The 13,135-nt window shown below is 40.9% G+C and overlaps 1 protein-coding gene across 1 annotated transcript in view; it reads right to left on the reverse strand.

Annotated features, from left to right (window-relative positions):
- Positions 1–2,072: 2,072 nt before the first annotated feature.
- The window catches only part of itga1 (integrin, alpha 1), a 43,183-nt gene continuing 32,120 nt past the window's right edge, over positions 2,073–13,135 (reverse strand). The window contains exons 19-29 of the mRNA XM_063013603.1: positions 12,669–12,792; positions 12,463–12,543; positions 10,763–10,839; positions 10,366–10,455; positions 9,352–9,460; positions 8,856–8,969; positions 8,651–8,752; positions 7,530–7,640; positions 6,644–6,739; positions 6,420–6,533; positions 2,073–6,076 (exon numbers count right to left, since the gene is read on the reverse strand). Coding sequence (XP_062869673.1) covers positions 6,017–6,076; positions 6,420–6,533; positions 6,644–6,739; positions 7,530–7,640; positions 8,651–8,752; positions 8,856–8,969; positions 9,352–9,460; positions 10,366–10,455; positions 10,763–10,839; positions 12,463–12,543; positions 12,669–12,792 — 1,078 coding nt within the window. The 3' untranslated portion in view covers positions 2,073–6,016. The remainder of the gene's footprint in view (positions 6,077–6,419; positions 6,534–6,643; positions 6,740–7,529; positions 7,641–8,650; positions 8,753–8,855; positions 8,970–9,351; positions 9,461–10,365; positions 10,456–10,762; positions 10,840–12,462; positions 12,544–12,668; positions 12,793–13,135) is intronic.

Raw genomic sequence — 13,135 nt, forward strand, 5'->3', positions numbered from 1 at the left:
TGGTGATGAGTGATGGATTAGTGATGGATTGGTGATGATGAGTGATGGATGGGTGATTGATTAGTGATGATGGGTGATGGATTGGTGATGGATGGGTGATGGATGGGTGATGGATTGGTGATGGATTAGTGATGATGGGTGATGGATTGGTGATGGATGGGTGATGGATGGGTGATAGATGGGTGATGGATTAGTGATGGATGGGTGATGAGTGATGGATTGGTGATGATGGGTGATGGATTGGTGATGGATGGGTGATGATGGGTGATGGATGGGTGATGGATGGGTGATGGATTAGTGATAATGGGTGATGGATTGGTGATGGATTAGTGATGATGGGTGATGGATTGGTGATGGATTAGTGATGATGAGTGATGGATTGGTGATGGATGGGTGATGATGAGTGATGGATTGGTGATGGATGGGTGATGGGTGATGGATTGGTGATGGATTAGTGATGATGAGTGATGGATTGGTGATGATGGGTGATGGATTGGTGATGGATTAGTGATGATGGGTGATGGATTGGTGATGGATTAGTGATGATGAGTGATGGATTGGTGATGGATGGGTGATGGATTGGTGATGGATGGGTGATGATGGGTGATGGATTGGTGATGGATGGGTGATGAATGAGTGATGGATTGGTGATGGATGGGTGATGATGGGTGATGGATTGGTGATGGATTAGTGATGATGGGTGATGGATTGGTGATGGATGGGTGATGATGAGTGATGGATTGGTGATGGATGGGTGATGGATGGGTGATGATGGGTGATGGATTGGTGATGGATTGGTGATGAATGGGTGATGATGGGTGATGGATGGGTGATGGATTAGTGATGATGGGTGATGGATGGGTGATGGATTAGTGATGATGGGTGATGGATTGGTGATGGATGGGTGATGATGGGTGATGGATTGGTGATGAATGGGTGATGATGGGTGATGGATGGGTGATGATGGGTGATGGATTGGTGATGGATGGGTGATGATGGGTGATGATGGGTGATGGATTGGTGATGGATGGGTGATAGATGGGTGATGGATTGGTGATGGATTGGTGATGGATGGGTGATGGATTGGTGATGGATGGGTGATGATGGGTGATGGATGGGTGATGGATTAGTGATGATGGGTGATGGATGGGTGATGATGGGTGATGATGGGTGATGATGGGTGATGGATTGGTGATGGATGGGTGATAGATGGGTGATGGATTGGTGATGGATTGGTGATGGATGGGTGATGGATTGGTGATGGATGGGTGATGGATTAGTGATGATGGGTGATGGATGGGTGATGGATGGGTGATGGATGGGTGATGGATGGGTGATGGATTGGTGATGGATGGGTGATGGATGGGTGATGGATTGGTGATGGATGGGTGATGGATTGGTGATGGATGGGTGATGGATTGGTGATGGATTGGTGATGGATGGGTGATGGATGGGTGATGGATTGGTGATGGATGGGTGATGGATGGGTGATGGATGGGTGATGGATTGGTGATGGATGGGTGATGGATGGGTGATGGATTGGTGATGGATTGGTGATGGATGGGTGATGGATGGGTGATGGATTGGTGATGGATGGGTGATGGATTGGTGATGGATTGGTGATGGATGGGTGATGGATGGGTGATGGATGGGTGATGGATGGGTGATGGATTGGTGATGGATGGGTGATGGATTGGTGATGGATTGGTGATGGATGGGTGATGGATTGGTGATGGATGGGTGATGATGGGTGATGGACTGGTAGAAGCACTATTATTAAATGAATTTCAGATCCACTCATTGTCAATGCAGATCAAAATAAAATGACTTAATAACTTAATATTTATTTGGCAAATGTAAACAAGTGGCAGGTAGTGTTGGTGCCGAACAATTCCAGGGTCCTAAGACCTGGGTTTGATTCTCTCTTCGTCACGTCAACATGGATGTTCTTGCACCATGTCCTCGATCAAAGCGATGATAAATTACTTGGCTATTAAATTACACTCCAAATAATAAATAATACCAAATAATCACTTGCTGTGTTAAGCATAAATAATAAATAAATCTGTGAGTTCTTTACAAAACAAGTCTTTATTTCATGTGCAGATTATTTCAGACAGAATGTGCAACACTTGGTGCTAATAAAAACTAGTGCATTACATAAAAACTTCACAGCAGTGACACAAAAACTCTCAAATCCAGAACTCAGACATAAAGTGGAGTGTTGATGCCAACCAGGTGTGAAAGATCTACACTCGACATCTCAGCACATCTCATCACATCTCGCTCCACAGAAAATAAAGTATGTAGACGAATAAAAGTACAGTCATCGTTTTGTATTTGGCTTATAGTTAATCCCCACACAAAATAATCAATCGATCATAACGTTCTCTCAACAGAAACATGACGATCATCACCAACTTTACACTCGACTGATGCTGCTGCAGATAATAAATCATTTCAAACTTTTAAATCTAAAACTAATCCCCAGTTAGGATGTTTTAGAGAGATCAAATCTGTTTTGTTGATCTAAGTTGTGATTGTATGATGGAATTGTATGAGCCAGCAGTGATTAGGACTTCTGAGAATTGAGGTAAGTTTGATAACTCGTAAACAACAAAGAAAAAAACACTGGGTTCATGGCCTGGGTTTAACACCTGGGTTTAAGGCTTTGGTTTAAGGCCTGAGTTTAACACCAGGATTTATGGCCTGGGTTTGACACCTTGGTTTAAGGCCTGGGTTTAACACCTGGGTTTGTGGCTTGGGTTTAAGGCCTGGGTTTAACACCTGGGTTTGTGGCTTGGGTTTAAGGCTTGGGTTTAAGGGCTGGGTTTAAGGCTTAGGTTTAAGGCTTGGGTTTAACACCAGGATTTAAGGCCTGTGTTAAAGGCCTGTGTTAAAGGCTAAGGTTTTAAGCTTGGGTTTGAGGCTTGGGTTTAAGGCCTGGGTTTAACACCAGGATTTAAGGCCTCTGTTAAAGGCTAAGGTTTTAAACTAAGAAATGCAAATAAATCTTTTTTTTTTATTTTTAATTATACATTATTTATTCATTTAAGGCCTGGGTTTAACACCAGGATTTAAGGACTGTGTTAAAGGCCTGTGTTTAACACCAGGGTTTAAGGCTAAGGTTTTAAGCTTGGGTTTAACACCAGAGTTTAACACCAGGGTTCAAGGTCTGGGTTTAAGGCCTGGGTTTAACACCAGGGTTTAAGGCTAAGGTTTAAAACCTAGGTTTAAGGCCTGGTTTTAAAGCTTGGGTTTGATGCCTGAGTTTAAGGCCTGGCTTAATGACCTGGGTTTAAACACTGGGTTTAAGGAATGGGTCTAACACCTGGGTTTAAAGCCTTGGTTTTAGGGCCTGAGATTAACACCAGGGTTTAAGACATGGATTTAAGGCCTGAGATTAAAGCTTGGGTTTAACATCAGGGTTTAAGACTTGGATTTAAAGCCTGGTCGGCCACTTTACAGACACAAGTGGTCGTGTCTAATTGAGGAAAGCCCGGATGGAGGTATAACCTCGCTGCCTCGAGTCCTACTGTCCATTTGAGGTGCCGGCACGAGCGGTGGAGGAATACGTGACTTTAGAGGCGCTGGCTGGTAAAAATAAAAGAGCCTGATGGCTTCACACATGTCGGACATTGTCAGCTTAACATGATAATTAACGTTCAGACCAAACTAAACACTTTAGTACCAGACTGGGACCCAAACAGAAACCTGCTGAAGAACAAAGCAAAAACGTCATAAAGCTTCAGTCAGTGCTGGATGATGTGAGACGAGAGATTAAATTACATGTACAAAAATATGAAAGGATTTAAGATATTTACATGATTCATTCGCTACAATAAGCTGATTTTTTATCGTAACTGATCCAAAGCGTCTGAGTGATTAGCAGTAGAGGAGTTCTCCTCTCAGAACCGGAACCAGAACCAGAACCGGATGTTATGAAGATAACATAAAAATAATGTAAAAATATTATTGCTCTATTTACACTTTTAGCTTTATATACACGTACAGTACAATCAGACGCACGTCTGATAATCAGTGTCTAATGCCAGGGGAGAGCAGAGGGACGAGAAGAGGGGTAAGACATGACCCCACCATGTAGGAACCAAAGATTAATTACAGTGATTGAGAACTGGAGTGGATTCACGTGAAGGTCTCTGTGTGTGTGATCAGGTCATGACGACATGGCAATCCAGAAAGCTTTGCTATGAAACGTGATGGTGGTTGATAGCAAATGTGGAATTATCATGTTTGGGATCATGTTGGCTGGTCCTTCATGTCCACGGGAACAGAGCACCGGGGTCCAGAACTAGATTTAGTTGGCGTAAAGCTCCAGGATTCACGTTCTTCAGGTTCCACATTTTCAGAAAAGTTGGGACGTTCAGTAAAACGCAGTAAAAGTGATGTGTGATGTCTTCATTCTCATGAATCTTTGTTTAACCATTTGGGTCTAAATACTAAATGATATTGTTTGGGCCGGATCTACTCCTTGGTCGATGTGTGTTAAACTCAAAAATATTGGTACATGGTTTTAATATCTTTCTAACCGAGATGTCAACTTGAATACTGTGTGCACTAGTAAAAGAAATATGAATAGTTTGTTGTTGGTTTAGTCCCAGGAAACTAAGAAATGCAAATAAATCTTTTTTTTAATTTTTTTATTATACATTATTTATTCATTTAAGGCCTGAGTTTAACACCAGGGTTTAAAGCTTGGGTTTAAGGCCTGTGTTTAAAGCTTGGGTTTAACACCAGGGTTTAAGGCCTGAGTTTAAGGCTAAGGTTTAAGGCTTGGGTTTAAGGCTAAGGTTTAAGGCTAAGGTTTGAGGCTAAGGTTTAAAGCCTGGGTCTAAGGCCTGAGTTTAAGACCTTGATTTAAGAACTGGGTTTAAAGCTTGGGTTTAACACCAGGGTTTTAGGCTAAGGTTTATGGCCTGGGTTTAGAGCTTAGGTTTAAGGCCTGAATTTGGTGCAAAGAAATAATTTTTAATCATTATTTTCTTGGTGAGAGCATTAAAAGGTGAACTGAAGAACTGAGTTCCATCAGGGGTTTGGCCCACACGGACTGAGATTGCTTCAGATTTCCTGAATCTTTACACGATATTATGTACAGTAGATGGTTACAGATGGTCAAATCTTGCAATCTACAACTGACTGACCATTCTTACAATTCTTACAAGTTTGGAACACAGTAGTGAGCCATGAGCCATCATTGCTTGTACAGATTGATCCTCCTTTGATACCTGATCATTGTGGATTGTTCCAGAACACTGTAACTTCAACATCCATCAACTTTTCACTTTGTTTTGCCTCCGTCCAACTTCAAATTCTAAACCTGTTTCTATTTACAAACTACAGTGAAACTGATCACTGAACCACTGGAATTTTTTTTAATGTTGTCGCTTAATTAAAGACATCACACATCTCATTTTTACAAGATGTCCCAACTTTTCTGGAAACGGGGTTTGTATAGGAGTCATCTTCAGTTTCACAAGGTTTCCTGTTGAGTTTGCGTCACTATTATAGATTCCAGACTCCAGACTGAGGTGTGGACTGTGACGGGATGTCGAGTCTTCTTCTGTTGGGTTTTGGTTCTTCTGTTGGTGTTTTTGGTGGATTGCAGAGCTTCAGTGGTCATGATCTGGACGTTTTGGTTTAAATCATTGCTGCAAACGTGGCGTGGCAGGGCTGTGACTCCGTGTCTAGAAGCAAGTCTTTAGTTTATACTCCATTTGGAGTTCGTTTTCCATTTGGATTAGTCCGTTGATGTACAGAACTCGACAGGATTGGATCTGTTGTGATGGTTTGATGGTCAAGTAGAACCCAAACCCAAAAGTTAAGGTGCGACCCTTTGAGGTTCAAACCCATCCAAAGGATCTGGACACTACAGACCGGAATGAAGGTGATAGTCTTGATCTGCTGTGATGTCACTGAGTCCATACAGACACGGAGAATTTGTGATTGTGGTTTAAACCTGAGGGTTCGAGAACTTCAGACACGGAGACCGAAGCCGTTAATCATCTCTCATGTCCTCCTTCATCTCCTCCACCGATTTCCTCCTGAAGAAGCCGAACTGGGAAAGAATTCAGAAGCAAAATGATGCTGTAAGTACTGAAAATTTTATTATTACTAGTCAAACTTATGAAGAATTTTAGAGATACACATTATGACCAAAAGTATGTGGACACCTCCTGATTTATTGTTCAACATCAGTGCCTGACCACACAAATACAAATTCCAACAGACACACTTCCAAATCTTGTGGAAAACCTACTCAAAGGAGTGGAGTCTGTTATGGTTGCAAAAAAAGTGTGCATTTTCATATTAATGCCCACATTTTTTAAGTTCAATGGATGGTGTCTACATACTATTGGCAGTATAGTGGCCGGATTGGTGTAGAAAGGTGTCCCTCTTACCTTCCACAGACAGAAGATGACCAGCGCCAGGATGAGCAGACCGATCAGGATACTGAGGATGATGATCCACAGAGGAATCCCACCACGACTCTCTTTAGAGATCTGCACTCGAACCTGAAACCCACAGGATCAACAGAGGAACCATTTACCCAAACTCATCCACCCAATCTGGGCACACAAAGATCCAGACTTATTTGGTAGAATGACCCCTCATGACCTCTCACCTCTCGGCTCTCGTCACTCTTGCTTAACTGGAAGTAGGTGGAGTTTTTATTCTTCAGATTAGCATGAACCAGCATGTAGAGACTGGAGAACTCCGCCTGCACACGAATAATAATCATGATAATCAAATTAATATTAATAATAATAATAATACTAACAGCAATAATAATAATAATAATAATATTAATAACAATAATATTAATAATAATATTAATAATAATAATAACAACAATAATAATGATGATAATAATAATAATAATAATCAAATTAATATTAATAATAATAATACTAACAGCAATAATAATAATAATAAAATTATTAATAGTAATAATAATATTAACAATAATAATAACAATAATAATAATGATGATGATAATAATAATAATAATATTAATAATAATAATAATAATAATAATAATAATAATAATAATCAAATTATTATTATTATTAATAATAATAATAATAATAAAATAATATTAATAATAACACCAATAATAATAATAATAATATAAATAATAATAATAATAGAAATAATAGAAATAATAATAATTATAGTATATTATAGATGTAATAATAATAAATAATAATAATAATTGATAATATTAAAAATGTCTTTCAGAGGCTTTCATAGTAATAATTAGAGAATATTATATATTTTATATTTTATTTGGATTTTAATACCACATATGTGTCATGTTATGGTAAGATTACAGGTATCATGATTCTGTCTGCTTATTTTATCTTGTCATTATATTTTTGGGGCCGTTTTATAATATTATTTTTATAGCTGTGAGGTAGGGTAGAACTGTTCTTGAGTTAGAGGATAAAAGTCCAAAACCACACGCTTTCTCGAGCGCCCCTGTTGCTCTGAGCAGAAGGACGTTTTACCTTGATGAAGGTCGACTTCCAGACTCTGAAGGTCACGTTGACCTGGTTGGAGTCGGCTGAAGGAAGAGAGCAGCTGAATGAGGTGCAGGGGTTCGCCCGTTCCTTACAGCTCTGGGTACAGAGAGAGAGAGAGACAGAGAGAGAGAGAGAGAGAGAGAGAGAGAGAGAGAGTTCAAAAGTATGTGGACACCACAGATAAGCTTAATAACATTACAGTAGTTAGGAGGGGAGACTGAGGTGGTCTGAGCATGTGCAGAAGAGGGATAAGATTTCTATCAGTAGGAGAGGTTAAATAGACACCACTTCTAATATTTAAACTCATGTTAAATAACATGCTTCTAACTGTGCAGCAACAGTTTAGGGAAGGCCCATTCCTGTTCCAGCATGACTGTGCCCCCGTGTTCTGCACAGAGCCCTGACCTCAGCCCCACTCAACAGCTCTGGGATGAACCGGAACACCCACTAAGCATTAGTGCCCAGCCATACAAATGCTCTAATGTTAAAACTGAATGAGCACAAATTCCAATAGCCTTTTCAAAAGGTCACACAGAGGTCAGTCTGTTTTAATAGCATGTGCTCACGGTCAGGTGATAATTAAAATAGTAAAAATATTAATAATAATAATAATAATAAAATAATAGTAATAATAATAATAAAATAATATTAATAAAACAACAACAATAATAATAATATAATAATAATAATAATAATAATAGTAATAATAATAATAAAACAATAATAATAATATTAATAATAAAATAATAATAATAATAGTAATAATAATAGTAATAATAATAGTAATAATAAAAATTATAATAATAATAATAATAAAATAATAATAAAATATAATAATGATAAAATAATACTAAAATAATAATAATAATAAAATATAATAATTATAAAATAATAATAATAGTAATAATAATAATAATAATAGTAATAATAAAATATAATAATTATAAAGTAATAAAAATAATAATAATCATGTGCACAAATTCCCACAGCCTTTTTAAAAGATCACACAGAGGTTGCTCTGTTTTAATAGCATGTGCTGATGGTCAGGTGTCCGAATACTTTCGGCCATATGGTGTTCCGTACACAGAGGGGACTGGAACACTCACCACCAGGTAGTCACTCAGGGTCTCGGCTTTGGGTATGTGGCTGATCTCTCTTCGGCCGACGTTTGAAGGGTCGAGCAGCGATTTGTGGTCACATGTGACGTTCTGAGAGAAATACAAAACAAAAATTATGTGAATTTAAGACTCAAGAAACGAGATAAAACGAGAACGTCCTGATTTATTACATCTATAAACCAGAATCACTCACGGCGGTGGACGTGACGCCCGTCAGATACAGCAGGAAGTTCTCTGCCGCCGTCTTGTACGGGAACGTGACGGTGAGCTGGAGGGGAGGACTCTGTATCCCAGAATCCCTCTCGATCTGTAAAACACAAGCAGAAATCACCCACGATTACCAGTCTGGCTTTATCCTGGTTGCAGTGGGTCTGAATCACTGGGTGATTAGTAGGAAACACCTCAGACAGGTCACCAGTGCATCAGAGGGCTTCTACACACACACACACTTTTTTATTAACCTGACAGCACGTCTCTACACGGACAGGGAATTGAACCCATGACCTTCTTGTTGTGAGGTGACAGCACCACCCAAATGAAACACAACCCATAAAAACAGAGAGATAATAAAGATTGTGAGATATCAGAGCTCGGCAACAATCACCATACTGAGAAAAGTGGATGAATGTAAACAAACAAGCTGCTCCAGCATGTTAAAGACGGTGTGTGATGTTTTCTGGTGTTCTCACCGTGTAGGTGACGTTCATCTCCTCTCCGATGGCGCTGGTGTTGTTGATGATAGTCGGCGCCGTTTCGTCCTCTCTCAGGATGATGTGATCCTCCCTCATGTACTTGTTCCTATAAAACAGAAGAGCAAGTCCCCCGAGAAGAGGGCGTGTCTAAATCCTTAGATCCCTTAAAATGCTCCCACTGAGGTGCCTTAATTCTGAGTGATGATCTGACTGAATAACGAGGGAGCGTCCGACACCTCTTCAGAGCTGATGGCGCGATTGGCCGCGTGTCTGTAGGGGGAGGGACGAGGACCACTGGTGCTGATCACGCATAGCCACGCCCTCTGTGAGACTCCGCCCCTGGCAGGAGAAAAGAAGCGACCAGTGGCGGCAGCGACGAAAGAGAGAGAAGCTCTGATTGGACAGTGTTTAGCATCACTTGTGCAATAATTAGACCTGATTGGCGCTAGTAAGACCTTCCCGCCGTACATCTTGTTAGCGGACAAGAGCAGGCGTTCTTTTTGACGTGTTTCCTCCACTGTGAAGCTACGAGCTGAGCGACCGCGGGATTATGGGTAATGACGGCGATCACCAGCGCACTCTCGGACCCCCCGAGCACTTTAAAACAGAAGCGGAAGCTCCGGGCGGAGTTTTTCCAGGCAGCTGTTGTGTACGAGGTGCCACGTTTCGTCTGTTACAGCGTTTTTGTTTTGTTGTTTCATGACGACCAGAAAAAATAAAATGTTGCCAAAAAAATGACCCCAGATTTAGCTCTCAATTAGGTCATCTGCGCCTCCGTGCTCCCTCTGCCGGCCATAAATGGCAATGCAGACGGACATGAATCTGTAACTGAACCCCCCTGCCCATTCCGGTAGATCTAAGTCTTAAATACTAAACAAGCAAACCTCTGACACAGAACATGTCTTGGCTAATCAAAAAACTACAAACGTGGCGGACGAATAAAAGCGAAGCAACCAACGGAGTTCCTTTCAAATGTAAACAAATTCTAATTGATGTTTAATCTGGACTTACGCGGTGAAGGTCAGACTGGCCTCGTACATCACCGGGATGACGATCCGCACGTGGTTGTCGTAAAGCGCCGATGTGAGCTCGTCACTGTCACTGAGGGGAAAGAAAAACACATTTTGGGTTTAAATCCCTTCAGTCATGTTATAGATTCTGCTTTAAAGCCTGTAGTATATAGACAAAAGTATCCGGACATCACTTCTAATGACTGAATTCACGTGTTTTAGCCACAATAGTCACTAACGTGTAATAAATCGATCATATAAAGGAAATGATGTGCTTCCGACTTTGCAGCAACAGTTTAGGGAAGGTCCTAGCACTAAGCAAGCTCTATAAAGACATGAACAGCTCTGCAATGAACTGGCCTTACAGTGTAGTATAGAGGAGTCACCGTGTTCCTTACCTGGTGGCGTTCACGTTGATGACGATGTCTCGTCTGATGTGGGACGGATTCACCTCGAACAAGATCCTGAACTCCTCCTGTAGGAACAAGAAGAGACACAGAGAGAGTTCAGGACCACACCGAACTACTGGAGGAGCATCTATACATGATGTACACTGTGGTTAATAATGGATGGATGGATGGATGGATGGGTGTATAGTTGGATGTATAGATGGATGGATGGATGGATGGATGGGTGTATAGTTGGATGTATAGATGGATGGATGGATGGATGGGTGTATAGTTGGATGGATGTATAGTTGGATGGATGGATGGATGGATGGATGGATGGATGGATGGATGGATGGATGGATGGATGTATAGTTGGATGGATGGATGGATGGATGGATGGATGGATGATGGATGGGTGGATGAATGTATAGTTGGATGGATGGATGGGTGTATAGTTGGATGGATAGATGGATGGATGGATGGATGGATGGATGTATAGTTGGATGGATGGATGGATGGATGGATGTATAGTTGGATGGATGGATGGATGGATGTATAGTTGGATGGATGGATGGGTGTATAGTTGGATGGATGTATAGTTGGATGGATGTATGGGTGTATAGTTAGATGGATGTATGGATGGATGTATAGTTGGATGGATGGATGGGTGTATAGTTGGATGGATGTATAATTGGATGGATGGATGTATAGTTGGATGTATGGATGGATATATAGTTGGATGGATGGATGGATGGATGGATGGATGATGGATGGGTGGATGAATGTATAGTTGGATGGATGGATGGGTGTATAGTTGGATGGATAGATGGATGGATGGATGGATGGATGGATGTATAGTTGGATGGATGGATGGATGGATGTATAGTTGGATGGATGGATGGGTGTATAGTTGGATGGATGTATAGTTGGATGGATGGATGGGTGTATAGTTAGATGGATGTATGGATGGATGTATAGTTGGATGGATGGATGTATAGTTGGATGGATGGATGGATGGGTGTATAGTTGGATGGATGTATAATTGGATGGATGGATGTATAGTTGGATGTATGGATGGATATATAGTTGGATGGATGGATGTATAGTTGGATGGATGGATGGATGTATAGTTGGATGGATGGATGAGTGTATAGTTGGATGGATGGATGTATAGTTGGATGTATGGATGGATGTATAGTTGGATGGATGGATGTATAGTTGGATGAATGGATGGGTGTATAGTTGGATGGATGTATAGTTGGATGTATGGATGGATATATAGTTGGATGGATGGATGTATAGTTGGATGGATGGATGTATAGTTGGATGGATGGATGGATGTATAGTTGGATGGATGGATGTATAGTTGGATGTATGGATGGGTGTATAGTTGGATGGATGGATGTATAGTTGGATGGATGGATGGGTGTATAGTTGGATGGATGGATGTATAGTTGGATGTATGGATGGATGTATAGTTGGATGGATGGATGTATAGTTGGATGGATGGATGTATAGTTGGATGGATGGATGGGTGTATAGTTGGATGGATGTATAGTTGGATGGATGGATGGGTGTATAGTTGGATGGATGTATAGTTGGATGGATGGATGGGTGTATAGTTGGATGGATGTATAGTTGGATGGATGGATGTATAGATGAATGGATGTATAGTTGGATGGATGGATGTATAGATGAATGGATGTTACCTGTAGGTGAGATTTGAGGAAGGGGTATCCCACTGCACACATGAGCGTGGTGTGATTGAGCTCACAGTCCTTTTCTTTAGGCTACAGAGGAAAAAATACAGAACTGAGTAAAATTGTTCATGTCTTTTGGGACGGCCTTATTTTTAACGACTACAGGAGAGGGATACATAAAGCTCTACAGAACATTCCTCTGAGGTGAAACAGACCTCCACTTTGACGTAGTTGATGTTTTCGGAGGTGCTCAGCCTCACGTTGGTGTTGTAGGCGTTGTCTCCGCTGTTCCTGACGTTCACCACCACGTGGAACTTCTCCTTCTCCTTTATGACCAGACTGTGAAGATCGAACCCAACAGACGGAGTTAAATCAACCAGGTTTATTTATTCAGCTGAGAATGATCAAACCTTTAGTTGATAATGCCTAAATGCTTAATGTTGGTGCTTTTGAAGGTGGACAGGAGATGCATGGGTACTCTGACTGGCACTGAAGGGTTGGACGTTGTGAGGTCTTTGCCACCCAACAACCTGTCGGCGGTTTGTGGCTAATTCGTCCTTTCATGTTTTGTGCATGAGAGTCTGAGGCTTTCCTGACCAACATTATATCGTTTGTTTGAAAACAGGACGTCCAACAAGCTCACAGTGAGGTGTCCAAATACTTTTGACCATATAGTGTACGT

This window comes from Trichomycterus rosablanca, chromosome 18 (assembly GCF_030014385.1).
Source record: "Trichomycterus rosablanca isolate fTriRos1 chromosome 18, fTriRos1.hap1, whole genome shotgun sequence".
NCBI lineage: Eukaryota > Metazoa > Chordata > Actinopteri > Siluriformes > Trichomycteridae > Trichomycterus > Trichomycterus rosablanca.